This window comes from Penicillium subrubescens (assembly GCF_028828155.1).
Source record: "Penicillium subrubescens strain IBT 31985 chromosome Unknown utg000010l_segment0_segment0, whole genome shotgun sequence".
NCBI lineage: Eukaryota > Fungi > Ascomycota > Eurotiomycetes > Eurotiales > Aspergillaceae > Penicillium > Penicillium subrubescens.
The window spans coordinates 737194-764945 of NW_026643160.1; the positions used below are offsets into that span (position 1 = coordinate 737194).

Genomic DNA, 27752 nt, shown 5'->3' on the forward strand with positions numbered 1-27752 from the left:
GATGAATCAAGACTTTTTGGTCTTTTCTTGACCGACGTATGCCCAGATCGCCGAGGATTCCAATCGACACCACCACGACCCGGATCGCCCTTGGCGGGAGAGACAAGCTTTGTTGTTCGATGCGAACCGGGCGTTTGACGGGGGATGAAAATGGAATCGAGTCGGTTATTATTGGAGGGAGTGGACAAATATGCTTTGGACGGGTGGATGAATAGCAAGATGTGCATGGTCGTGATGCGATATTTGTGCATTGATTTGTTTCTTTTTTGGGCGCGGATTATGACTGGCTGGACCGGGATGATATTCCTCTGTTATGCACTAAGGCAGGGGCCAGCCACTCAGGGTCTCGCAAATCGGGCATTATTATGGACCCTTATGTCTCGAGCAACGAGAGGCCTCTTGTTGTTAGGACCAGTCAGGGGCAATTTGTTTCGGTTTGAAAGGGCCCTTCTGAGGGACTTTTCTCTTTCTCAGTGGGGTCGCGACACCGGGTTCCGAGGGAGCAAGCGAATAATATCACCAGGATGGAGATTGTCTCAGGGGCTCCCATCCAGCCAGGGTCGGCAGGGTTATGGCCCCACACGATCCGAAACAAGCAAAGGTTCAGGGCCAAAAGGGCCAAAAGGACCTTTCACAGGTGGGGGCCCAGTTAAAGAGATCCACATTGGTCCCTTCAGGGCCCAATGACCCTGAACCGCCCCAAGATATCGGGGGCCTCACCACACTGGAAGCCTGCGATGTGTTGCCAATGATGGTCTGCATTTGATAGCAGGTTGCTCCATTGATGTGCAATGCACCCACTGGCACAGCCCGCCTGATGATGCGTCACCATCAATAATTAATCATGTTGCATTTGGGGGGATGTTGGTGGTACTTGATTGATGGGTGAGGAGAGTATGAGAAAGAGAAGTCACTCGTCTTCCAATAATAAACCCACTCACCAGTCCACCACTTCCCCTGGGGCCAAACACCCAATCAACCTGGTTGGTTGCTCCTTCCCCTACTCCTTCTTTCCTTCTTCCTCTCTTCTCTTTTCAACCTTGTTCCTTCCTCTCTCTTCTCCCCTTCCCCCCATCTCCTCCCAATTTCCTTCGTTTTGTGTTTTGGTTCCTACTTGTTTGGTACGACTCGACAACACACCACACTCCTTTTCCAACCCGTCAATCCTTGACAACACTCGCTTCCGAGCTCTCCCGCGCTCATCATGAAGTACTCCGTTCTCGCCGGCCTGTCCCTTGTGGGCTCGGCCATGGCCACTATCCCCTCCATTGAGATCAAGGGCAAGAAGTTCTTCTACTCCAACAACGGTACCGAATTCTTCATCCGTGGTGTCGCCTACCAGGCCGACTACTCCAGCCCGACCAGCGGTTCCAGCTCCTCCAGCACCAACTATGTCGATCCTCTGGCCGACGTCGAGAGCTGCAAGCGTGATATCCCCTACCTGACCCAGCTCCGTACCAACGTTGTCCGGACTTACGCCGTCAGCCCTAACGCCTCCCACGACGAGTGCATGAACGCCCTCGCCGATGCCGGCATCTATGTCATCTCGGATCTATCCGCCCCCTCCCAGTCCATCCAGTCCGACGACCCGACCTGGGATTCCGACCTGTTCACCCGCTATTCTCAGGTCATCGATGCCTTTGCCAAGTACCCCAATGTCATCGGTTTCTTCGCCGGTAACGAGGTCGCCAACAAGGTCAACAACACCGGCTCCATGGCCTACGTCAAGGCCGCCGTCCGTGACATGAAGACCTACATCAAGCAGAAGAACTACCGTAGCTCCCTGGCCATTGGTTACGCTACCGATGACGATGCTACCGTCCGTGAGCAGGTCTCCAACTACCTGGTTTGCGACACCGCCGCCGACTCCATTGACTTCTTCGGTTACAACATCTACGAGTGGTGTGGTGAGTCTAGCTTCTCCACCTCTGGCTACGAGGACCGCACCAAGGAGTTCGCCGACTACCCCGTTCCTGCCTTCTTCTCCGAGTACGGCTGCAATCAGCCCCGTCCCCGTCCCTTCGGTGACGTCCCCGTACTGTTCGGCCCCAAGATGAACGATGTCTGGAGCGGTGGTATCGTCTACATGTACTTTGAGACCTCCAACGAGTTCGGTCTGGTTTCCACCGACGGCAACAACGTCAAGACTCTGTCGGACTTTGTGAACCTGTCTTCCCAGATGCAAAAGGCCACCCCTACCGGTGTCAACAGCGCCAGCTACTCCGTCAGCACCACTGTTGGCCGCAGCTGCCCTACCATCGATGCTTCCAACTGGCTGGCCGCTAGCGTCCTACCCCCCTCGCCCAACGCCGATCTGTGCGAGTGCATGTACAACCAGCTGGAGTGTGTCCCTGTTGACGACATCTCCGTCAAGAAGATGACCGACACCTTCAACTACCTGGGTGGTGAAAAGGGCGCCATGGACGGTGTTTCCCACAACGCCACCACCGGCAAGTATGGCGCTTACTCCATGTGCAACCCCAAGCAGCGCCTGGGTTGGGCCATGAACCGATACTACCAGCTGAACGACAAGAGCAGCAGTGCCTGTGGCTTCTCCGGTGCTGCCACCACCAAGAAGGCCACCAACCCCTCCTCTTGCTCTGCTCAGTCTTCTGCTATGAGCGCTATTGGCTCTGCTGGCACCAACAACGTCAACGGTGGTCTGGCTGCCTCTGGTAGCGCTACTGGCGGCTCTACTTCTACTTCCAAGGGCGCTGGCGCCGCTACCTTTGGCCCCCAGGCCGTTCACGTCGGCTCCTGGCAGACTGGTGCTTACGCGGTTGCCGCGATCGCCTCTGGCCTGTTCATGATCATGCTGTAAACCACTTTTTGTCACACTAAGAACCAAAAATGGGCCTTTTTTTCGTTTCCTTTTTCTACATTTGTTTTTTTTTCTGTGATAAACTGGCGTGTCCATGTCCAACTTGACGCGCTTTTCTTTCGTGTGCTATAGTTTTGACTGTCTTGCACCTTGGCGCACATCCACCCGCTTTCTTGTATTCGAGAACCCTTCTGTTCCGATAAATTGTTTATATAATACTCTTCATGCTCCAATAGCAAGCCGGTGTTCATTCATTGAATAGTATCATGTAGGATCTAGTCCACTCTAGCGTAGCGTTCAAGGTAGATTCTCGTCGTTGGAGTACTCCACCCGCATGGAGTCATTTTTCGAATCGGGAGCATCCCACCCAATTAGTTACAACTCTTGAACCTTTGATTCAGCAAAGCACAGCTAAATTCCACCCAATGGCATCACATTTTGCTTAATCTTATCTTCTATGTAAAACACATCCATCTCTCGTCTAGAACAACCTCGGCAGTGCGAGTAAGTTCCTGGTGGAGTTAGTTTTAGGCCGGGTGCGCGGCCCGCGCACCTCTCCACTTCACCCGACCCGATCCCATTTCCGACACTGATTGTTTAATATAATAAGTCCACCCCTGGGGGCGAATTGGTTCTGACTCATTTTGTGCTGAATGGTCTAGTGTGTTGGAATGGGATTGAGGATTTTAGGTGCGTGGCTTAGTGCCTGAATTGTGGTGAGGGTGGTTGTTGGGGAAAGGGACCTTCCCCCGGCGGTGGAGAGTTACTGTAGATAGGCATAATGTAATGGATGTAATTGGTAGTGATAGAATAGTGTACATTATTGTGAGTTCCAATTATTGTGATTCGATCTTCAATTGGATACTGATGATTTAAACTGCCATTGGCCTGGATAAGAGCTACGGTGGGTCAATAATGGTCCCATTCTAGCCCAAGGTTTAAAGTACGTGGCTCACCCTTAGCATGGAATTGTAGATGAAGGATTCACGGACAGAATTGTGAGTCAGAGATACCTAGCTATCAACATCTGGGAGGGATTGAAGTGAATATAAATACTACTCTTGATGTCTTCAATTGATTCTTTCAACACACTATCTCAACTGTCTCCGCCAATTGACGACAGTCATCCTTGCTTGGAAGGTTTCTTCGTGGCGATTTTATCTACTCTTTCTTGAGAATTACATACGGATCGAACTTTCACCATGGAAGCTATTAGCTCCGTATTCGCAACATGTAAAAAGGAATCCCGCGCTGCACTTGTCACATACGTGACAGCCGGGTATCCTACCGCAACCTCAACACCGGATATCATGCTCGCCATGCAATCGGGCGGCGCAGGTTAGTCCCCAACACCCATCCCCAATCCCATCCATATAACCTACCATTTATCCAATTCTAACACACCCTGCTTCCACCAGATATCATCGAACTAGGCATCCCATTCACAGACCCCCTAACCGACGGCCCAACAATCCAAAAATCCAACGCCCAAGCCCTGCAAAACGGCGTCCGGATCCCAGAGATGCTACAAATGGTGTGTGAAGCTCGAAGCCGAGGTCTCACAGCGCCGGTCGTATTTATGGGATATTATAATCCTGTCCGGGCTTATGGGGAGGAGAAGATGTTGAGGGATTGTAAGAGAGTGGGTGTGAATGGGTTTATTATGGTTGATTTGCCGCCGGAGGAGGCGGTTAGGTTTAGGGGGGTTTGTAAGGGGTTTGGGTGGGTATTTCTCTTTCTCTCTTTCTTTTTGAATTGATGTCTGGGGCTTGGTTGTGTTTTTTCATGGGAGGTAGAGAGACAAAGTGCTGATGACGGGTAACTCAACAGGTTATCCTATGTCCCACTTGTTGCGCCATCGACGCCGGACTCGCGTATCAAAATGCTTTGCAGTATTGCGGACTCATTTGTGTACGTTGTTTCGCGGATGGGCGTGACGGGATCTCTCAAGGTGCTCGATGAGGGCTTGAACAAGCTCCTCGAGCGTGTGCATGTATACACCGAGAACAGAGTTCCAACGGCCGTTGGATTCGGGATCAATACCCGTGAGCACTTCGTCGACGTAGCTCGCATCGCGGACGGGGTCGTTATCGGAAGTAAGATCATCAGTATACTCCGGGATGCACCCGAGGGAACTGGGGCCCACAAAGTGCAGGAGTATTGTCTGCATGTCACCGGCAGAACAGAGCCTCGAGTTCTCACTCCTCCCACCGAGGAAGACAAGCCTGAAGAAGACACAACTACATCCACAATCGCTACACCGAACATTACGGACGGCACAGATCTCACACCCACCGATCTAACAACCCGCTTCGGCCAATTCGGTGGCCAATACGTCCCCGAAGCCCTAATGGAATGTCTCACCGAACTCGAAACAGGGTTCAACACCGCCATATCCGACCCAACCTTCTGGGCCGAAATCGCATCCTACGCCTCCTACGCAAACCGCCCTTCAAGTCTACACCTAGCACCCCGCCTAACAGCCCACGCCGGCGGGGCCCGTATCTGGCTTAAGCGCGAAGACCTCAATCACACAGGTAGCCACAAGATCAACAACGCACTCGGGCAGATCGTTCTCGCGAAACGTCTCGGTAAAACAGCTATCATCGCTGAAACAGGAGCCGGACAGCACGGCGTGGCAACGGCGACATTGGCCGCGCGGTTCGGTATGAAATGCACTATCTTCATGGGTGCGGAGGATGTACAGCGGCAGGCGCTGAATGTGTTCCGGATCAAGTTACTCGGTGCTCGGGTTATTGCTGTCCCCGGTGCGCATCCTGGTGATGGGGGGACGCTGCGCGATGCGGTGAATCAGGCGTTCCGGACTTGGGTGACGGACCTGGATAGTACGCATTTCGTGATTGGGTCTGCGTTTGGACCGCATCCGTATCCGACTATTGTGCGGACGTTCCAGGCTGTTATTGGGAATGAGGCAAGGGCGCAGTATCAAGAGCTTAATAATGGGAGGCTTCCCGATGCAGCCGTTGCGTGTGTAGGTGGTGGATCAAACGCCGCGGGCATGTTCTATCCCTTCGTGCAGGATGCAGGCGTACAACTCGTCGGCGTCGAAGCAGGCGGCGACGGCTCAGCCGTTGGTCGTCACTCCGCAACGCTAGCACGCGGCTCAGTCGGTGTTCTACACGGAGTCCGAACATATGTGCTTCAAGACGATGATGGCCAGATCACTTCGACGCACTCGATCTCCGCGGGACTGGATTACCCCGGTGTTGGACCGGAGTTGGCGAGTTGGAAGGAGTGTGGGCGGGCGAGGTTCGTTGCTGCGAGTGATCAGGATGCGTTGGATGCGTTTAGGTTGTTGAGTGAGACGGAGGGAATTATTCCTGCGTTGGAGAGCGCGCATGCTATTGCTGGTGCGGTGAGGTTGGCGAAGGAGTTGGGTGTGGGGAAGGATATTGTGGTTTGTTTGAGTGGACGGGGTGATAAGGATGTTCAGACTGTGGCGGGGATGTTGCCGGAGCTGATGCCGGAGACTGAGGAGGAGTAAATGTTGGGAGTTATGGATGTGTAAAATGGTGTTATTTTGGGGAAATCTTTGTCTACTTTTGTTTTTTATTGAAACACATATTAAATTGACTATATGCATGTGTTGATCCACTTCTATTCATCAAGCGACGAGTCAATTACTAGGCCATGTAAGCTGAGAAGAGGCTGCCCGGCTGATGTGAAGTCACGAGTTTCACCAAAGTATTCAAGCCATTCAATCCTGTTATGAGTGCTTAGGGCTGCGTAACCTTTCGTACTCAGGCAGAGCCCATTTCACCATCCAACTCCGATTCAGGAACCTACCAAGCACAGGGACGATCCTCCGGCCTAAAGGAAAGTATCGAGCGCAACATTGCGAAAAGTGAATCGCGTTCGCTTGATTCAAAGGGCCGAATTTTCTTTTTTATCCGTAGTTTCTGCACGTTTAATTCGAAGAGATCCTTCAATGATTGATATGGCGGCTCTCCCCGCTCGGTGAATCTTTCTCGACGTGCTTCCCATTTTTCCCAAATGCATCAATTTGCTGGCAAGTCATATCATCTTCATTGGTAAGAAAGCCTTCAAAGAGAGGCCTTTGGGCAATGATATCCCAGATAGTGCAGGCGAGAGTCCAGATATCCGATGAAAAAGTAAGAGGCTTATTTGGCTCAAATCGAGCCTCTGGAGGGCGGATCAGAAGAGGTGTATGAGAATCGTATCTCGTTTCTTGTGCCGGAGAGAATGCTTCACCAAAGTCCGAAAGGATAATCCTGGCTTCTGGGAGTGCAATTTTTTCACTTGCTTCCCCAAGCCAGATAGGTAAATACACCATATTCTGGGACGCCTGGTGGGAGTTTTTGGCTATCTAATCGATTGACTGGCACGAGTACCGGCTCCCTATACTGTTCGTATAACGTTTCTGTGGATAAAGAATCGAAATCACACGATAGTTGAAGGAGGATGCTTCCACGGTGGAGATCTCCATGGACGAAGCCTTGTGAATGGATATAATCAACATCAATCACAAGCTGCGCTGCTAAGACTCGGGCCACCTCAAGTGGAAAAGTCTGATCCATAATCCGTTCTTTACATCAGACAGGCTTATCCTTGCAGGACTGGTTACCAAACAAACGTGATCCCCATTTGGGCTTTGAACACTGAATTTATCCAAGATCGAGGGAATCATAGCCCTCCCGATGTTTGATGACAGGCGAGGTTCGAGAGTTTTGACAGGACGTCATTCTCGGGTGATTTCGAATCTGCGGTGCAGACTTTGACTGCAACGTATCTGCTGAGTCTCTCATCTCGGGCCAGCCAAATCGTTGAGTATGTACCGTGACCAAGCTTGTGGATGACCTGATAGCGATCGTTGAGACAATCCCGATTGTTACTGGGTGATAGCCCCCAGCCCGGTAGTTTTCCATTCGTTCCACGTCTTCGATTGGCTCGTACAAGATGGATGATTTTGTAATGGTTTGCATCGCGCAGACAAAGCCTTACGATTTTAGAATGAGATTGGCTCAAAGTGCATGGCCAGTTGGAATCTTAGCCTTAACCACTTTCTGTTGTGAAGGTTTGAGAAGAGGCGTGTCTTGACGTGAGCGAAGAGACCCACTCTAAGCCGCCACGCAAGTGATGTCAAAACAAGCTTCATAGCCACGTCTTGGACATTGAAAAGTGATAACTTTGTATACAAAGCTCTTGATCATATAATTTTGATGTTCAAGTAAGCAAGCAAACATGCAACAATATGGTGTCTGCACAAAGAAGCACAAATGGCTCTAGTCTCGTCTAGCTGACGCGTTCCAGGACCTATCCGCTAAACGAACGGCGCTCGGACATGAAATTAAAGCGCGGCCCGCCAAGACATCCAATAACCTTGTCCGTGGAAAAAAAGAAATAAAACTACAAGGGATAGGCCAGATCCCTCGGTTCCAATACCCCCTTTTCCCGCCAGAACAGTCGATGAGGCACTTGAGGCTTTCCGTTTAACGAAACTGGCCATGGAAGACGTCAAAGAGGCACAAGACTTGGCATCCTTGGCGCCTGCCGCGCATGAGGCGCATCTCGTCTTGATTCCTCAGCCCAGTACCCACCCTCGTGACCCCCTGGTATGAACACAATGATGTTCTTTAGGCGCGGATTGCGTCACCGCGAGGCGCTGATGTTCGAGTGCTAATCTGACATCTTGGCAGAACTGGTCATTGCGGCGAAAGTATATTATTCTTTCGGTGCTTTGCTTGGCTTCGTTCTCGGGCGCGATTGCGCCGCTGTCTGGGCAGTTGAATCTCGCGGATCAAGAGAAGCTTTATCATAAGACGAAGCTGCAGCAGTCTTACGCGGTAGGTTTTTCTGTCTGCTTATCTTAGTACTCAGTATTCCTAGGTTTTGTACCGAACTGACATCTATGTAGAACTCGGCCGCTCTGGCCGGTATGGCCGCAGGGCCATTCTTCTTTGCGCCCATCTCCCACCTACTGGGTCGTAGCTCGGTCATATTTTGGTGTATGCTCTGCGCACTTATATGCCAGGTATGGGGTGCCGTGATGACCCACCCGAATGATTACATACCATACATCCTCTCTCGGTTATTCTCTGGATTCTTTGGTGCAGTGCCAACGGTGCTGGGACCTCGTGTTGTCACGGACCTGTTCTTCCTTCATCAGCGTGGTCGTGCTTTTACTGCATTGCATATGGCATTTTTGTTCGGCACAATCGCTGGTCCCACCTTCTCGGGCTTCATCTCAGCCGGCGCCTTTTTCCCCGTGGAGTTCTGGTGGACCGTTGGTCTGCTTGGATTCACATTGATCTGCTGCTTCCTATGCCTTGAAGAGACAGGGTTCAACCGCGTGGACCTTGACAAGAACCCAAAAGTCCCCATTTCATTCAGTGAAAATCGGATGGCGACTTTCTTCTTCGGGCATCGAGTTGTGCAGCCGACTACATGGAAGGAGACGGTATGTCCTAACACCCTTTCAGCCTACAGCTTTGACTAATAATCAATAGGCCAAAATTGGGATCACTCCCATTCTCATCGGTATCTGCCCCGTTACTGTCATCATGGGCATCTTCACTCTCATCTCCTTCGGCTTCTACGTTGGCGTCAATGCGCTTACCCCGGTCTGGCTCCAGAAGCCCGTCGCAGCCGGTGGCTACGGCTTCACACTGAAGCAAAACGCCGCATTTACCTTCTGCCACTGGATCGGTATCATCTTCGTCCAATTCTACGGACACTACTTGAACGACCGGGTACCTCTCGCACTCGCGCGCCGTTTTAACAACGGTGTCTGGAAGCCCGAGTATCGCCTGCACGTCCTCTGGCTCCCCAGTCTAATTCTTAACCCAATTGGTCTGGGAATTTTCGGTGCCGCTCTTCAGTACCACCTACACTACATGGTCCTCGCACTGGCAGTGTTCATCGTCACTATCGGGTCGCTCGCTAGTGTGCCGGTCACGGTGAACTACGTCGTCGAGTGTTTCACCAAGTACCCTGCTGAGGCAGGCATTGTGATTGGCGCTTATCGGATTGTGTACGGACTGACGATTAGCTTCTATATTAATCCGTGGGTGGAGGCGGTTGATGTGGGCTGGGTGTACGGAATGATGGCGTTCTTTGCAGTGTTTTCATTCTTCTTTGTCATGCTCCTGATGTGGAAGGGTCATGCTATTCGGTGTATCCAATTTTCAAGTCTTGCGTCGAGTGAGGAAGGTGAGAGGTTGGTTGAGTGAATGTTGAAATTTGGGGTCTGGGTCTCGAAAAGGTGTAATAAATCCGACGACACGGACATGATTGATAATCGCACGCTTACTTGTGCTTTCGCACGACAAACTATTCCGTTTTTGGAGCTAGCGGCTAATAGGTATATCGGGTGCCTAGGTATCCTTGTTATATCTACTAAGCCTTTTACTTTAGCTATTAAGAAAGACGATTCATAAGACATTCAAAAAGATCTTTCATAGAAGGGAAGCTAAAGCATATACGTCTATATTATCAATATACCTCTCTAATCTAGACATTAAGGATCCAGTGTACCTGTTCTTTCCTATACCAGAATACGGAATAGTGTGTTGTTCGAAAGCATAAGTTGTCGAGCGATTAGCCTGAGCCTTTATTGATCTGTTGAATTGAAATTATCTCTAACCGGCCAAGAGAAATAATATGCATGATATCGATGGAAAATAGTGTTCCATTTAGCTGTTGTTATCTGATGTGACTTGCTCAACCTGACTGCCAAAGTAATAGACAACATCAGGAATGTTGATCTCATGCGGCTCCAGGAAAATACCAAGCTTCATTGTCTCCTGGATGTGCTTTTCATCGTAGGAGCCAGGTTTTGAGAGATATTCGACCATGCGGCCATGCCAGTGATTGTCCAAAAACTCCATGATAGGCAAGCCAAGCTGGTCGAAGTCTCCACCCAATTCATCGACAAGTCGCTCGAGTTCAGGATACCGATGATGATCTTCTTCTCGGATATCTGCAACCTCTTGTTGATCTTGGATATGCCTGAGTAGAAACGGATATATCTCGTCATTCTCTGTACAACATGTGTGCCTCAAGTCCAAAGCATTGAATGTGAGAGACCTGATGATAATATGACCAGTTGCAGGTCTGGCTTCAGTCCATTGTACAAGCAACTGAAAGACCTGGCGAAACAATTCTGTCGACTTTTTCAACGACAATATACCAAAACTTAAACGTCGAACGGAACTTCGCAGTGCCACTGAGAAAGTGGTACATCCGCTGGGACAGCATGCGCAGACGCAACGATCACGAACCGAGGGGACCAGAAACAAAGCATCACTGTATGCTGTAATTCTTGCCTCCAATCCCAGCCATCTACCAGAATTGTCATAATTGTCCATGCAGATTATATGTAGGATCTCGTCAATCACCCACGAGCTGGCCAAGTGAGCGACCGTCCCATTAGAACGGGGCAGAGTTTTGGTTAACCCCGCCCCTTTTTCAAATAGCCAGATAATGCATTCGATACCACGGCTCACACCGATGGAAAAATCGATGAAGTAGGTGAGTTGATACATCAAGGGCGTGAGGCCATTTGCATCCGGAGCATCGATACCTCGAAATCCAAGTTTGTAGAGCTCCTCCCAAGCCTCCACGTCCTCGATACGCTGATGGTATATCGATCGAGAGTCTTGTCTGCGGACTTGTAGTGAGGGCTCAACCTTCAAGCCTTGTGTGAGTAATTCGGTGGATATTTGAAAGGCATGGACGTCAGGGATTTGCTCCTCACTTTCACTACCACCATTTACAAAGAAAGCAGCGAGTCTTTGTGGTGGTAAGCAAGATTTTGCTAAAGTTTGCAACCTTCTTCGTCGCTTGGCTAGTTCATGACTGAACAAAGATCGTACCTTCCGATATTTGCAAGTCAGTACGTCGTACGATTCAAGTATACATCCGGCTTGAAGTAGAGGTACCACCGAATGATAGTATAGATCACAGTCGGTATCATCTACATGGAAGGGCCTGGACGGCGAGTAACCCAGAGCGAATTTGGTGGCATCTGCTCCAAATTCCAAAAGAATTCGTACACCAGCTGGCCATCCAATAGCAAGAGCCAGCGAAGATATGCCTTGTAGACAGTCATTGGGTCTTGCAGAGCCGGATTCCAACGCTTTCCGGAGGTCGGCCTCCGACTTTCGCAGAATAATCTTCGCAATATCCGGTATTTCAACCACTTTTTTTCGTCATTTAGTTAAGTGCAAAAAGAAAACGTCACGGTATGGAATGTGACACCGAAGACTTACGCTCATCATCTCTGTCGAGAAGGCCTCTCATATTCCTTTTTCCAGCAGCAGAATACGGTATAACCCTCAGAGGACCACCCAAGTTGATCAAGTACACGGCGAATGCGTATTCGTCTGGTCCCCAATCTTGCAAAGCGCACATCCGACTCAGGAACCCCGGTTGTCTATTATTAGGCACAGAGCCGCAGTCGACCAGGAATCGAACGAATTTGCAATTCTGAGTCATGTCCTCCGCGTTGACGAACTTAACGCGAAAGCTCTGCTTAGGTGAGTTGAGGACATCCAATGAAATGAGGTTAATAACATACATCCACAAGTGAAAAGCTACCTCCACGCTCTTCCAACATGTCCGAGGGTGTTACTTTCCTCGTAGAAAAGGCGATCTGAAACTCATGAATTAAATCATCCATGTCTCCATCAAAAATTGGGATCCGCAGTCGGTTCATTGTTGTCAGATCCGATAACTTGCTGCATGCCCAGCTATTATGGTCTAACACAGTATACATTTGTAAAACTGGTCCGATTGACAGGCCTCCGGCTCCAGTCGACAGCGAGAAAGAGAATTTGATAGTCCGACGAAGCCAGTGACTGTGGTATTGATAAGATCTTTCTACTGACTTCGCTGAGTATTTCCGCTTATTCCGATAAATCGATATTGGCCGAGTTTGACTGGCATGTATGTCGCATATGGCATTTTGGCTGACTGAAGCTCGTGAATGATGATGGACCAACAGCGCCTTCTTATCACAACGGTCACACAAGGATTGAAGCAACCCAGGTGCTGGTAAGTTCTTTGATGAAACGCTTAACATGGTGACATGCTGGGGTATAGTGTATCAGTCAACGAGCTCATCATTTAGGTAAGGAAAGTTACCATTTCTTCGATCAGTTGAACCATCTTTTCTTGCGTGGCTTGAGATTTCTGCGCCTGCTGGGCATTGAATCTGATACTATGTTAATATTTCCTTCATCTTTCTTCACATGCTACGTTACACTCACATAGCCAATGTCATTTGTATCGTCGATTGCATACTATCCAAATTGCCCCGAATATCCTGTAGACAGTCTTGCGTGACAACCGGGTAAGCAACTTTTTTAAGCTTGTTGCGGAATTTGTCGGTGGGTTTGTCAGAGAATACAGGCTTGATTAGCTTGAGTTTCTTCTCAAGCCTTTTTACCTGACTGTCGAGGCCCATCGCCTTTTCATTAATATCGGTCGCAATTTCAGGGTCGGTCAGTCGGGTGTCCTCGACCAGATCTCGGAGTCTCTTCAAAGGGATTTTAAGTGACTCGGCTTTGAGGCCGATGCTCTGGATATCTTCATCGTAGCCCTGCCAGGCCTTTGTACAGCAAGAGATCTCTTTACACAGCTGTATGCCCAGTGAAATAACACCGACGGCGCCAGCTGCGACCGAAAATGGATCAGACATGATATTCCCGTCGGGAATACTGACAAGGGATATGAATCTGAGGTCCTGAGCAACGAGAGAATCTAAAGGGAGTAGAAACGAAGTGCTAGGTAGTTCCGGAGAACGGAAATATGAGCACAGATGTGATCATAAGCAGACTCAGCCGCATTGCCCGGCGGGAGTGCTTGTGAGTTTCCGACGTGCAGGGATAGCGTGGCTCCAATTAGGGCAGCGGAGTAAGCGGGGCTGGCGGTTAACATCGTTGACCATTTCAACTCGCACCATACAAGGTGTGAAAATAGAAACGGTCCGATGGTCGATTTTATGTACTCAACCACGTGGGCGGCTTGTTGGTATGGGTCCCAAGACATCTTTGAATACACCACAACATATTGGAACGGCTAGGTGCGCACACTGTTACCTAGTAGAGCCTCAGAGAAATTAAATATACACAATGTGACTGCTGAAACATGATTCGGTACCAAAGACTCTACCCGGGTTCCTCTGTGTGGCCCCGATGGATGACCATTGCCATGGGAGAGGCAAATTCATCACGTTTGTATGTTGGAATCGATGACTCTTGAGGGTGTATATATTGGTTGGGGCCCCTCGCATGATACGCTATAACTACCCCATTAAGCCCTGGAGTATGCTTCAACTTTCTGTTTTTCAACTGATCTTTCTAGGTTGAGGCTACTCGCACGCCAACTTGCACTTTCGCACGACAGACTATTCTATTTTCGAAATGGATAACATGTACATCGAGCACCTAGATAACCTCAAAAATACCCACTAAGGCATATCAAGGATGTATGAACATACCAGGAATAAATCGATAGGCTTCGATGTAGCTCATTTTGACCACTGCTCGAATGGCAGGTGATAATGTCTTAGTAAAACCGTAGTCTTTGAGAATCTCGTTGATTAACTAGAGGCTTGTTAGTATGCTAGAATTGAGTAAGACGGCGAGAACAATGGTTACCTGGTCCTTTTTAGGCAGGGAAATGCTGCCCAAATCGATGTCGAGTCGATGGAGAAACAGTTGCTGAAGAGCTGCAGTGCTCACGATGGTGCCGATAATTTGTCCAACTTGCTGTGAAAGATAATATACCGCAGTGGCACTGGCCATTTGCCCCTCGGGAGAACAAATCGTCAAAGCAATGAATTGTGCTGACAGTAGCATTCCACTTCCCATTGCCCAGGGAAGGCAATAATGCACCTCAACCCCATGAATGCCATTTGCCCATCGCACCATCATGATGACCTGGGATATAATGCTTATAGAGATAGTAATGAGAGCCACTTTGCGATATTTGACAGTTCTGCCATGGTTAACATTGCAGGAGATTTTAGCTGACCCTTGTGCAAACTTACTTGCTGATAGCTCTTCCGGCTATTACAGATCCCAGAATCAGTCCAAGGCCAGAAATTCCAATCCGCATGGAAATGGCCGAGCTGGAAAGATGATCAACTAGGGACAAATAAGGTGACAGGTTGTTCAAAATCTACATTTTGTCAGTCAACTGATAAGCGTGGTGATCCTGACCGGCTCCCATCGATGTTGTTGGAAGCGAATAAGATATTGAAAGAGGATGGGCCACAGACGCAGAAACGAACTGAGCAGGAATGGCTGAAGACGCCGCGTGAATCATTCGGTCCGGGTGGCTGGGCTGAAATGGTTGGAGAGGAGAATGTCGAGTGCCACGTCATAGGCCATGCAGATCACGATTCAATGATGGATCCAGAAGTGGTATGTTTTTGTTTCTCGTACTTATTCCTTGATCATTAATGTCGGCTGCTTTCTAACTCTTGTAACAGGTTCAATTAACTGCGGATTTGATGCAAATCGCCATACAGAGATGGTTGTCTGTTTAACTACATTAGATCATGTCTTGCTCTTGACAGGCTTAATGCAGCCCGTGGTGAGTATAATGGATCTGAAGTCATGTATTTATATGGAAAGAAAGGACAACATGAACAAGGAGAAAAATGGCGATTTCAAAGCATAAATCTAGTCATTCAGCTTGTCGTCACAACTTCAACCTCTCTACTTCAATCTTGATCATGGTACCACACCTCTCTCGACTCGTCCGGCGTGTATTTTTACTTTTCTGACTTGATGAAACCATTTATTAAGTACGCTTTACGCCAGTCTTTCACTTTTTAGCAGTCATGGCAAGCTCGGTCGGTTACATGACCGCTAGTGGGGCAGGCCATTTTTTTGTCATCGGCGACTTGATTTATTGCCGAGAGACCTGCAATACAAAACTGCAAAATTTCCATGATTTTTTAGATCAACATATTAGCAATGCCAATTTTAGTACATCATCAATTGTGCCTTACCTCTTTTATGATCGAAAATCGCCAAAATGGCTTCCACTTCAGATCCCGAGTCCCAAAAACCCGAGCCACAACTTGACTCACCGCACGACTCAGAATCGGATTCGGAAATAAGCTCCAAGCCACAGCCGCCCACTGGGTACAACCTGCCACTATGGCGCAAGTGCCTCATTCTTTTTGTTGTCAGTTGGATGACTTTGGCAGTCACATTTTCAAGTACATCATTACTTCCTGCCACTCCAGAGATTGCCAGTGATTTTTCTACGACGACGGAAGTCCTTAATGTTATCAATGCGGGCGTTTTGATTGCGATGGGCTTTTCATCATTTATCTGGGGACCCATTACGGACTTGTTTGGCCGTCGAAGCGCATACAATGCCGCTATCATGGTGTTGTGCGCATGCTCGGCGGGCACAGCTGTGGCGATCAATCTACACATGTTTATTGCGATGCGTTTACTTTGTGGATTTACTGGGACATTCTTTATGGTCGCTGGTCAGACGATCATTGCGGACATTTTTGAGCCAGTCAGTCATTCCCTCAATATACTTCTTGGTGGGAGGGTTTCTGACGATACTCATGTTATAGGTCGTACGAGGGACAGCAGTGGGCTTCATGATGGTCGGTTCAGTCAGTGGTCCTGCAATCGGTACACATACATCCTCCTACTTCGCCCGTGTCGCTTCAGTACTAACTATATCAAGGACCATGTGTTGGCGGTGTCATTGTTACTTTCGCCCAGTGGCGTATAATCTACTGGCTCCAATTTGGTATGACTGCGCTCGGGCTTGTGCTATCTCTTCTGTTTGTTCCAAATATCCAGAAGAAACAGCAGCCTCTTCCAGCCCGAGGGCCTGTCAACCTTTCTCTAGTTCTGCGCATGTTCAACCCGTTGCGCATCTTTGGCCCATTCATCTACCCGAATGTCTTTCTTTGCGTAAGTGAAAACAACCAACTTTGGACCAGCCCCAGGACTGACTCCAGTAGCATTTCACATGCGGTTTACTAGCAACTTTCCAATATGCTATTCTCACCTCTGCGCGCTCCATCTTTAACCCTCGTTTCCACCTGACAACTCCGCTTGTCAGTGGCCTTTTCTACCTCTCCCCAGGAATAGGATTCCTCATTGGTAGTGTTATGGGTGGCAAGCTGTCCGATCGCGCGGTAAAGAGGTGGATTAAAAAGCGAAATGGCGTGCGCCTCCCTCAAGATAGGCTAAACAGTGGTCTAATCACACTATTCGCCGTGCTTCCGGCTTCGACATTGATCTATGCCTGGACGCTGCAGGAAGAAGTTGGAGGCATGGCTGTGCCTATCATCAGTGCTTTTACTGCGGGTATTGGGCTTCTGGGTACATTTAACGGGTTGAACACCTATTCAGCTGGTGAGTCATTGGATCTTTTTGAAGACAGCAGCTTGAAACCCTCTAATCTTTGTTCTAGAGGTCATGCCACACATTCGTTCCGAGGTGATCAGCGGAAAATACGTGGTCCAGTATATCTTTGCTGCAGCCGCAACGGCCGCCGTTGAGCCATTGATCAATTCTATTGGTGTTGGCTGGACATTTACTATTTGTAAGTCAATACTTGAGAGACAATAACTACAATGTGTGAGCTATCTAACACGTTGTTAGGTGTCGCTTTTGCGATTATTGGCGGGTTCTGTGTTTTAGCGATTACTCAATGGGGCATCGACATGCAGCGATGGGTGGAAGAAAAATTGGGCATTGACGCGAAGCCAGCGTAATGCCTTTGCATTTGCATTTGATATTTGCGACATGAAGAAAATTGCATATAGACATAGAAAGATAGACAATTACATAGAATAGAGATGGATGATGATACGAGATTAATGAACATCGGACTTTTCAAAATTGAAGCCATGCCTACTTCGACAGTTCTAAGAAACAACGGATTCAAGGTTCGCTACTACCTGGGCAAGGATGACCCTCTTCAAGGCTAACACGCCATACAAAGTACGATCGGACTCCTCGCCGACCGATTTGAGACTATGCTAAGTCGATGCTAGAAGTCTTTGCTGACACGCTCCACTTTGGGATCAAAGCGACATCTGATTGGCTAAAAGCGCATGCAACATCTCGGCCAAAGCAGCCGAGCTCGGCGATGTTCGCCGACTATCCAGAGTGACACACCAACCTCCTCCCATTTTCACACGGACCAATCCCAAAAGAAATGGACCAGACAGGATGGCACGAGGTATAGGGCTGAAACGGCACTCGCTATTTGCCGATGAGGAAGAAGAAAGTCCTCGACAACAGCGAAGGAAGTTTGTGGCGTGCGTACACGGTCCACTCCGATCATTCCCACAGCCTTGTGAGAGAATGCTGACTGACAAAACCTACAGATGCCAGCGATGCCACGCTCATAAAATCAAATGTTCCGGCGATCAGCCCTGTAGCAAATGCCGTGCAGTGGGTTGCGCCGACGAATGCGCGTATGCTTCTAGGGATCGCCAGGTCAAAGTTAGCGAGAAGTATGCCGGACTCCCCCTTGCCGAACTGGTTCTCGGTCGCTCAGGCAGGTTCTTTAAATAAGTTTGAAAACGCTAATACAACGACGATTCAGTTATCTTGATCAGCTCCTGGCGGAGAATCGGCGCTTAAAGGAGCAGTCGGTCACCTCGGCCGACGCCACCGAAGCGAGTGGCCCGCCACATGCGGAACGGTATATTGCTTGTGCGACGTTACAGAATACATAGAATGTTCTGCTAACAGTGTGAACAGGGCCCCTTCTCGGCCTGCGGATGCTACTGATGCCCCTGATGCTACCAGTAACCAGAATCCCATCATCGGTGATCGAGCATGGTTTCATCGATATGACCCCTCATCACCGCCTATCTACATCGGCGAAGCAGCATGCTCTGCCTTTGCGACTCGCTTTCGCCGTTTCTTAACCGGAAACAATGCGACTGCGCATATTACCCGAACACAATGGGAGCGAGAAGAAGTCATTGCCGCGGCGGCGAATGAAGCAAACGCCCAGTGGCCGAGTCTACATCACGCTCGGCTGCTAGTTCGAATCGCAATCAACCAGATCGGACACTTGTATCACCTAATGATGCGCAAGACCACTCTAGAGAAGCTGGAGGAAATCTATCAAACAGGAAATTTCGAATGTGTATCGAACAAGTGCAAATTCTTCGCACTGTTTGCCTTCGGTCAGGCTTACTCTGTTCGATCTGATCCTACCACCGGATCGCGTGTTCCAGGCACAGCATATTTTGCACGAGCTATGAGCTTGGTTCAGGTCCTACCAGAGCGCACTAGTATTACTCACCTTGAAACGTTGCTTTTGCTGGTAAGTTTCCTCTATCCTTGAGTATACCTTCGATAGCTAACAAGGCTAGTCCTTATTCTCATATTACCTTAATCGACGACACTCAGCATACGTGCTGATTGGAAATGCCATGCGCATGGGCCTAACAATTGGCTTGAATCATAATATCCCCGAATCCCAACTCATCGACCCCGTGGAACGCCAACACCGCATCGAGATCTGGTGGACAATTTACATCTTCGACCGCATGTGGGGATCAAAAATGGGTCTTCCCATGCAAATCCTCGACGAAGATATCCATGTCGACATGCCTACAACTATATCCCCCAGCTGGCGACATGAAGAAGAACTCTCCGACACAGACTATATGACAGCGAATATTAAGCTTGCCAAAATAGCGGGCGAGACAATCACCCGGTTGTATAGCAGACGCAAATACCAGGAGACATTTCTCCAGCGTGTGCAGAAACTTCTAAAAGCACTGAAGAATTGGGTCGATACCCTACCCGAAGGCCTACGGCTAAACATGGAAGATCTCGAATCCAGCAAGAAACCTGTCGTCTCTTTGCACATGGCATTTAATCAATGCGTCATCCTCACAACAAGACCTACACTGCTGCATCTCCTCATCACTCTTCGCAAAAACAACGGTTCAAGGCCCCTTGGAGAAAACATCCGAGATTCAGTCTCTCAGCCAGTCCTCACCCTCAGCGAAGCTTGTATCCACGCCGCGCGTCACTCGCACTCGATGATCCTAACGCGTTGGATCAACGGGACCTGTCCCTCGTTCGGCTACTTCCACGCGCACTACCTCTTCTCCTCCGCCCTAATCCTAGCAATGTCCAGCTTCGTGCCCATCGGCAATCCAAATGACATGAGTGGTTTCGACTCCGCCCTCGACGTACTACGTTCAATGTCCGAGAACGGAAATCTCGCTGCAGCTGAGTTCTACCATAACCTGGAGCAGGTGAAAGTCTGTCTGGACGCGTATCGCGGCGCAAGTCGACCTCAGAAAACCGATTCAGGACCTGAAATCAATGTAGACGTGACTCATTCACCTACTGCGGCGGCGCTGAGACCAATGTCTGGTTTGGCATCGACGCTGGCGCCGTCTTCTTCGGCACATCTGCCTGGAATTTTGTCTACTGCGTCAACGGCGCATGTTTTGCCTCCAGACGGCGATTTATTGGCTGGTCAGCCGTCCCATGGGCCTGATGCGTATATTCTGCCGGCGCGGGATACGATAAATGGGTATACGACGGAGATGGCGTTCTTGGAGCCGACGATGCAGGACTTCCTAGCTCAGTCGGATATTGATCTCGGCCTGTTACATCCGGTCGATACGTTCCTTAGCGAGGTGGAGAATCTTTATACGTGTCATGAGCTTTAGTAGTTTCTTATTTTCGCAACCATTCCGATGCAAATACAAGGATACCTCTCTTCTATCGCTATTTTGGATTACTTTCTAATACCGGAGTTATACAAACTTATCAGGAGTTGCCGGGGGCTGATCTAGGTGATCTTTGAATGTCGAGGGTACGGGTGACTTATGACTAGTGATATGCAATGGTTAAGCCTCGTGAGATTTATTAATGTTTATGATGCAGGTCCTGGACGTTAGTTTCGCTCCGCGCCGCGATTATAATTAGTTATGAGTGGTGGTACCAGGTAGTTAGAGAGGGTTAGCACAGATCCAGGAAAGAGGTCAGTAAGCATTGTTGTTGTTGCTCAAGGCAAGGGAGGGGTTGAGATATACGAATGTAGCAATCTAAGAGAAGACTGCTGAGGAATAAATAACAACCCATCACCAACATGAACAGACTCCCGATCTAGCGGGGATACCAAGTAGGACGATATGACCAAAATGGAGAGGTTTCAACCCGCACGAGCATCTCCTAGGCTGGCTGTGCCTAGACAGAAATTTTGAGGCTGACACGGATATGAAAGCCATCCGCGAGGGCCCGGGCTCGACCAGAGCCTAGAGACTGCGGTCAATTTTAATAGAGAACTTCTCGCCATGGCGAGTGAGGATGTCCATACAGACAAGCCAGGCTCGGTGCGAGGAGGAATCCTTGGTGGACATCTCGAGGAGCCATTGAGTAGCTTTCTGGATTTTTTTGACCAAGTTGGCGGCCTCGGAGCTCCCAGGTGTTGTACGGGCGAAAAGCTCAGTCATAAGGACGGTCGTTGATTGCATGATGTAGTGTAGGACACACCACCAGGGAGAGACTTCGTATAGCCACGTCGCGTCCGGCTCGGTGGGGAGCATATCGAGCATTTTGCATGCCATTTGCACACACATGGCTGCCATCGTACCACAAAGAGCTCCACCAGGACTCGTGGCGGGGGCTTGGTAGGCAAGATGACGAAGGCAGGGCTGGGAGATGACAAGTTTGGTATTGTAGAAGCGAAACCCAAGGTCGGCACGTTGACGAATAAAAGGATCGGTAGCGGTGGCGTCTAGCTTTGTGAAATGAAACTCTGCTGGGAGGCGGGAGAGCCACTTGTCAGCGTTCGTGTTGAGGTGAGAGATTGCAATCTCCATTTCCATCCAGGATCGCTTCGTTGCGCCAGGGGCGTACAAAGACCGAATAGCTTCTCTCATGAGAATATCCAGGTCCACTCCGTATAGAAAAGATAGAGAGATATTCGGCCTAATAGTATCATTCAGGTCCATCAATGTCTTTTCCGCTTCCTTTCCTTTCCGTGGGCTGGTTTTCGAGAAGTAGGCAGGGTCGGTCGAGGCTTCGCTGGCGGAAGGGGTGTCACCGGCGGAGGTCAACAGAGAATTCATCAAATTATTTCGGATGGACAAATTGTCAATAATTTGAACAATTCCTTGAACTCCAAAGTCCTCCTCGATATAGGGTATTGGCAATGGTGTCGTGCAAAAGGCCACGTCGGTGCTGGGCGGGCGGCCGGTCCTCACGCAAAGCACCGTATCCAACATGAACAGTGCCCACCACACACGGTATCGAGTCTCTTTCGAGACTTGTGCAACACTTCCAGTCTCGCTACGGAGGTTCAGCCCCATTGCCACCGCAGATTGAATCGCAATTCCAATACTTCGCCATGATCTAGTAAGGGGGAAAACGTTCGACGGATTAGACACCGCGCCTAGAAAACCAAAACATCAACGCCGGGGAATCAATGGGGTAACTACTTACCGGTTGACTTGACCAGTAGAAAGGAGATAGAAGGCAGTCAAGCCTTCTACTTGCACTTGCTGCAGGTTCGGATGATCCAACAGCGCGACATTATCCATGCTCAGGCGCCAGGCCCTTGCAAAATAAGACAGGTGGTCATCGCCGTCTCCTTCAAGGCCATCACCAACGAGTACGGTGTACCTTGCTGAAATTGCAAACACAAGGTTGAGCACAGCAATCCATCTCTTCCCAGGTCGCACGTTCGGGTTTGTGTAGAAGGATCTGTATTGACCTAGGAAGACCCCTTTCCCAATAATAGGGAACGCAGGGTGGACGGTTTGAAAATAGATGTCCACAAGATGGTCAGCAATAGGTTGAGGGGGTCGTTTCGATAGTTCAACGTGATCGAGGCTGGAAATGTCGGCGTCGTCCTGGAAGTAGTTCAGGGATGAGATGGAAACGGTTACTCGATCGGGGGTCTCGCCGACCGGTGTTGAGGTTTCGCAGTCGAGGTCGCGCTTGAGTTTGTATAGCCATGCCAGTTCCGAGTGCTCACCCACAAAACCCATCGCTCGAGCTTTCTCATCGCGGTTGAAGTCCTCTGCGGTGTGATCTGTAATACCCAAGGGATAGCTCGAGGCTTCCCCATCAGAAAAGGATATAGAAGGGCTCTGCAGGTTGGCATGGTTAGATTGTGTGCGATTGTTGGTTTCATTTATTTATTGAGAGAAATATGGTGGAAGGGAAATGTTGATGAAGAAATGGGTAGGGCATGGGAGAAGCCGTTAGTTAGTTTAGATCTCACCCTGACTAATTGGCGGCCGAGGGTCTGATCAACGTGTTGGGCCAACGAGGCCTCGAGTCTCGGGTACAAATCTCGCAACAAAGCCTCGTAGGTATTAATCTGGGCAGTAAACTCATCCAACTGCCTATATTCCAGTTAGAGCCCGCTAGAAAGGTTTCTTCAATACGTAGCCTACGCACTTGAGCATCTTCTCGCGCTTCCGGTCGCCGTAGGAACATGGTACCCCAGCATCCTGACACCGTTGGCAGGACGGACGATGGCCACTACATTTGGCTTTCTGGTCACGACAGTTCTCGCAGGCACGACCGACACGGCCACTGCTGGTATAGTTGATAGGACGTGTCGTTCGAGGGATAGGGACTTTTGGGTTCAGGGTGGAGGTTGGACTGGGCTCTGGGGGATCTTGGCGACTAGAGAACAGCTCGTTATAAGGTGAGAGTCCGAATGGGATAATGGGCTGGGTATACCCAGGGATCGGTCCGACTTGCTCAAGAGGAGCCGCCTCGTTCCCCGCGGCGTCCGGTGCATATTCAGGATACAACGGGCGAGGGGGAAGTTCTCACTCATCGTGTTGCGATTCGTGTTTCGCGGTTGCAGCGAGTTTAGTGGGAGGTGGTACACAAGACGTGCCTTTTGAGCTTAGCGGCTTTGCGGAAATAACCCTAGAGAGGGGCTCTGGGCGAGGCCTCAGCCTCTAGAGCAGGGAGCAGAGAAGCAGGATTTTTTTTTTCTTTCTCTCTCTGAGATTCTCCGCGCTGCCCGATTTTGCGAAAAGCAAAGGTACCACGCAAGGGTATCGTGAGACGAGACGAGACCCGGAAAGTGGGTGGGGCCCGCGGCCACGAAGAGCTGTGGTATGCTGGATGTCAGTGCCGTGTGCTTTTGCCACTAAATCCCGGGCCGCCAGAACCCAACAATCTTCTTCAAAAGCGCCACATTGGGGTTTTGTAGCCGATATGAACAACCAGCCAGCAAAAAATAGTCTCTAGCTGTGCAACGTGCATGCTAGAGAATTTCTTGGGTCTCGTGTGTCTTCAAAGTTCCGACCAATGAAACAGCAGGGAGTGGCTGCTATAGCTTGGTCGGGAAATTCAAGGCCTCTTCAGACGGAGGCCCAGCCACGATCGTGGGCATTGTTCAACAGACTTTTTAACCCCATAGGTTCAATGAGTTTAAATTTCATCGTACCGATCGGAGTGTCTGTGAATTCAATGACCTGTAGACATTTTGTTAATCCTATTGTCCCTGGTTTTTGTAGCTCGAGAGACACGCGAACATGGACGAAGACACACCAGTCACTCACGAGACAGATACTGTCAAGGTCAATCCATCTCATATGACCCACAGAAGCTTGCGATTGCGTTCCTGTAGTTATGTCGCTTGTCCTCGACTGTATTTTCCTTGAATTTGTTCCACTGGCTTTGGCGAGTCGTAAGGCGTTGCCATCCAGTCGTAATTTCCGAGGAGCAAAGGCAAGCTCCATGGCCAAAGGGCAGTCCATCTGCTTTAGCATGTAGTTCTGATGGGGGTAGAGCCGCGCTGGTGCTTTCTCCCTTGGATGAATTTGGCCATTCCGAAAAAGGGTCCCCCGAAGTGGTGGTTTTGTCATCCTGAATCTCTGCGGATGTAACTTTTAGCACATACCACGCCCCTACCCACCAACCATCTCCAGGTTCAATCTTCAACTCTGTCTTGCATGGTCGAAACTGTCTCTTTTCTCATCTTTCGCTTATCGCAACGACCCGTTAGCACAACTCGCCCGACATTCGCATCATGACGAAAGTGAAAACGCCGACTTGATGCACAACATACTCGGGAACGAGCAGACATCGAACCACCACACAACCAGGGCACCAGGGCCATTGGGAGATCTAGCCGGGAGATCTATCGGATTCATTGAGATTAAATTGCTTCAACAGGCAAACAATGGTGGAGGCACGACCATTGAGAATTGCAAGCAAGTCATCTTCTGGGCTCGGGTTGAGACAAGATGCCAAGCTCGAGACACGTCAACGCTGTGGCAGTCGACAACGCTCAGCTGGTGACATGAATAACTGTACTTGAACAACACTGATCATACTGAGATCCGGTGAGACTCTCCAGGGCGAATCTGTATGTCTGGCCGGAGTAGACCATCGCCTCGACGCGTGGAATTCAGGTTCACCGCGGCTCAGCGGGAGCTCCTCACAATAGCAGGTCCTCACTTCGAGGTCGATGAGTCCATCTAACAGAATCTCGCAGGTATAGGAAACGTTCCCCTCTCGATATTCCCTGCGAAATCAATGACGACTCGCTGCATGATGTGAATGCCCGCGGGCGCGACACAGACCGTATCGGACGAGCTTGAATGCTTCAAATAGCCAACCCACATCTCCATCAATCACAATATCCGGAAGCTCATTCAAAAATTACCACGAAATACTTCGACAGGCCTCATATCCCCAAAGGCAAGCCCAATAAGCCCTGTCTGGTGATAGGCAGCACATCCTCAGTTCCACGAAACGCCGCACCGACCGAATCCCGCACAAGCCGAATACACGATTGCAAGAGGCCTTCACGACTTCAACCTGCCTGCCATACACAATCTCTCGATGGGCTCTTGGGCCGGGTTTCTAGTAGTGATGATTGTCCTTCGATGCCGAGAGCTGGAAGATGAAAGCCTCAGGTATCTCCACTCGGAGCAGATTCATAATGATTCCCACGGTGTAGGGGCTTCAATCATTAAGCTGGAGTAATCTACCTTTGCAACGATGAGCCTTCTTCGACATATCTGTCACAGTGCCTGAATTTCAATGTTGATGAGGTGGCACCCTCAACTCTTGGAGATTGGCCCCGGGAGACGCTGGTATTTCATTGACACAGCCCACGGAAGGAACGTCTCAACGATCCCGCCAGCAGTCTGCATGGCAAGAAATCTCAGAGGGGGTGAGACTCAGGCCTTGGTCAATTTGGTCAATTTGGGATAACAAGGATTGTCGAACGGTTGCCATTGGGCATTTTGTGCCAGTGTTGGCGTTTCCTCTCGGATCAGAATCAGCTGTCTTCTTGACTCCCAGGATACTCGGTCAGAAAACCTCCAGACGGAGTGCATTTCCTCTCGGTCGTGGATCCTATCCGGGTGTCACAACCGCCCAAATCTCGTGCTGGTAGATGATCCAACCCAAGATCATTGGCGGTTGGCCCTAGATATTGAAAACTGAATGCCGTTCGGTCTGACAGAATCATTTGGTCGATCCTCGTGGTCGTATGCGGCGTTTTCTACTTTGGAGCGCATCACGCCGCACGATGCTGGGATTTTGTGAATAATCCAGGTCTTTCGTTCGGGGGATGGCTGCTCTTGGGCAAGGCAGCACGGAACGAAGACCGGCTTCATGCATGGCCCATCGGCTGTCTTTGTGCCAGGATTTTTAAGCCTCACAAATTGAGACGAAAGCGGTAGTGCATACAAGAGCATTATTCTTCGGTATCCGTCGCGACGGCCTCGTTGTTGATCTCAGATGGTGGCGGCTTTGCTTCCTCGAGAATTAGACCTGAACAACGCGATGTTTGGTGCTAATACTGAAGGCAGAAAACCAAGTTTCAAACTGACCCTGGTATCACGACCCCGGAAAGGCCCCGTGATAATGTGGTTGTCACCCTCGCGGTGGCGCCGCTCGATGACGTCGTCTCTCGGTGTCTTCAAAGCCTTCAACATCAAAGGTAATGGAATGCTTAGTAACTCACTTTTGAAGCATTTGTTGGAAGAGAAAGCGTGCGAAAGACCCTTGGTTGTGTCTCGCGTTCTGGTCATCGCGAACGGGTTGGCTCGTGCCGTGCCGTCGCCATGACGTCGCTAGCCTCGCCCAAGGCCTTGCCTGCACGTTTGAATCCGCACCTGGGGACAAAAGACACTTCCAGCTGCATCATTCCCACGGACTCAGATTCGCCAAATCCCGTCGCCAGGTGCCCTTGTTGCTGCAGACTCGAGTGTCAAGCCTTTTGCCAAGGCGCTGTCAATCTCAGTGCGACCGGGTGGATCCATGGACAGCTTGCATAGCTTCCGGGCTGCCATGCGAAGACGCTATAGAAGGTACCGAAGACTGACTAGCAGTACTCATCTGAAGATGTCCTGTACACCAGGTGTCAGGAACGACAATGGCGCCATGCAGTGCCAGGACCAGAATCCACGACCCAAGGATGTAGTGAACAGAACTACTCCATACCGCCGGAGATTAACTCCGCAGGAGCATTGTGGCGGCTCAAGGGCCCCATCAGACTTTCCACATACCGTGACGCTTGGGCTGCGCCTCCAGGAAATTTGCCGATCGTTCTTGGGAAGCTCCGGAAGACATGGGCAGACCGACCTGAAGGGTCCTCCGGATGCGTCGACCGTTTGCTGTCGTAGTGAATAGCCACCGCGAGAGCTTACCACGGTGCACCTGAACCACAGTGCTTCTTCTCCACAATTTGGCGGGAAGGGGGAATCCTTCACTTGTGGAAAAGCAGGGTAATTACCATGAACCGATGTCCTCCGAGTGGGCGAAGCAGAATCGTTCGTTCCATGGTCTTAAGCTGGAGCTTTGAGAAGACGGGCATTTGTGCCTGGAAACTGACCTGAATTTGGTCAGACTCGAGGTGTGTTGGGTGTTGGCTGTGCAACAATTCCCGTGTGCTCAAGCGCATGGGAACTTGGATCTGAGCTCTG

General features: G+C 49.9%; 10 protein-coding genes across 10 annotated transcripts; 6 read left to right on the forward strand and 4 right to left on the reverse strand.

The window, feature by feature from the left end:
- Window positions 1-1204: 1204 nt before the first annotated feature.
- Window positions 1205-2821, forward strand: N7473_011462 (glycoside hydrolase family 72 protein; the record flags this gene model as incomplete). Its single annotated transcript, XM_057157401.1, has 1 exon — window positions 1205-2821. One exon carries the CDS (start codon window positions 1205-1207, stop codon window positions 2819-2821), a length of 1617 nt encoding a protein of 538 aa, XP_057003251.1.
- A 1202-nt stretch (window positions 2822-4023) lies between these two features.
- On the forward strand, window positions 4024-6326 carry N7473_011463 (tryptophan synthase; the record flags this gene model as incomplete). The annotated part of the gene is made up of 3 exons (XM_057157402.1): window positions 4024-4159; window positions 4240-4543; window positions 4652-6326. The coding sequence occupies 3 exons, from the start codon at window positions 4024-4026 to the stop codon at window positions 6324-6326; spliced, it is 2115 nt and encodes a 704-aa protein (XP_057003252.1).
- A 1981-nt stretch (window positions 6327-8307) lies between these two features.
- N7473_011464 (Major facilitator superfamily domain general substrate transporter) lies at window positions 8308-10149 on the forward strand (the record flags this gene model as incomplete). The annotated part of the gene is made up of 4 exons (XM_057157403.1): window positions 8308-8415; window positions 8500-8646; window positions 8718-9260; window positions 9310-10149. 4 exons carry the CDS (start codon window positions 8308-8310, stop codon window positions 10030-10032), a joined length of 1521 nt encoding a protein of 506 aa, XP_057003253.1. The 3' UTR covers window positions 10033-10149.
- A 345-nt stretch (window positions 10150-10494) lies between these two features.
- On the reverse strand, window positions 10495-12382 carry N7473_011465 (uncharacterized protein; the record flags this gene model as incomplete). The annotated part of the gene is made up of 3 exons (XM_057157404.1): window positions 10495-11593; window positions 11708-12002; window positions 12073-12382. 3 exons carry the CDS (start codon window positions 12380-12382, stop codon window positions 10495-10497), a joined length of 1704 nt encoding a protein of 567 aa, XP_057003254.1.
- Window positions 12383-12928: 546 nt separating this feature from the next.
- Window positions 12929-13502, reverse strand: N7473_011466 (uncharacterized protein; the record flags this gene model as incomplete). The annotated part of the gene is made up of 2 exons (XM_057157405.1): window positions 12929-13016; window positions 13072-13502. 2 exons carry the CDS (start codon window positions 13500-13502, stop codon window positions 12929-12931), a joined length of 519 nt encoding a protein of 172 aa, XP_057003255.1.
- A 1537-nt stretch (window positions 13503-15039) lies between these two features.
- On the forward strand, window positions 15040-15356 carry N7473_011467 (acetyl-CoA synthetase-like protein; the record flags this gene model as incomplete). The annotated part of the gene is made up of 2 exons (XM_057157406.1): window positions 15040-15231; window positions 15300-15356. The coding sequence occupies 2 exons, from the start codon at window positions 15040-15042 to the stop codon at window positions 15354-15356; spliced, it is 249 nt and encodes an 82-aa protein (XP_057003256.1).
- Window positions 15357-15850: 494 nt separating this feature from the next.
- Window positions 15851-17567, forward strand: N7473_011468 (putative MFS transporter; the record flags this gene model as incomplete). Its single annotated transcript, XM_057157407.1, has 6 exons — window positions 15851-16348; window positions 16410-16470; window positions 16526-16758; window positions 16809-17205; window positions 17264-17395; window positions 17455-17567. 6 exons carry the CDS (start codon window positions 15851-15853, stop codon window positions 17565-17567), a joined length of 1434 nt encoding a protein of 477 aa, XP_057003257.1.
- A 460-nt stretch (window positions 17568-18027) lies between these two features.
- Window positions 18028-20507, forward strand: N7473_011469 (transcription factor domain-containing protein; the record flags this gene model as incomplete). The annotated part of the gene is made up of 5 exons (XM_057157408.1): window positions 18028-18116; window positions 18186-18314; window positions 18407-18505; window positions 18565-19138; window positions 19188-20507. 5 exons carry the CDS (start codon window positions 18028-18030, stop codon window positions 20505-20507), a joined length of 2211 nt encoding a protein of 736 aa, XP_057003258.1.
- Window positions 20508-21095: 588 nt separating this feature from the next.
- N7473_011470 (putative C6 transcription factor) lies at window positions 21096-23635 on the reverse strand (the record flags this gene model as incomplete). The annotated part of the gene is made up of 5 exons (XM_057157409.1): window positions 21096-22194; window positions 22285-22934; window positions 23069-23192; window positions 23248-23478; window positions 23553-23635. 5 exons carry the CDS (start codon window positions 23633-23635, stop codon window positions 21096-21098), a joined length of 2187 nt encoding a protein of 728 aa, XP_057003259.1.
- A 2886-nt stretch (window positions 23636-26521) lies between these two features.
- N7473_011471 (uncharacterized protein) lies at window positions 26522-26858 on the reverse strand (the record flags this gene model as incomplete). The annotated part of the gene is made up of 2 exons (XM_057157410.1): window positions 26522-26620; window positions 26658-26858. The coding sequence occupies 2 exons, from the start codon at window positions 26856-26858 to the stop codon at window positions 26522-26524; spliced, it is 300 nt and encodes a 99-aa protein (XP_057003260.1).
- Between the last annotated feature and the right edge of the window lie 894 nt (window positions 26859-27752).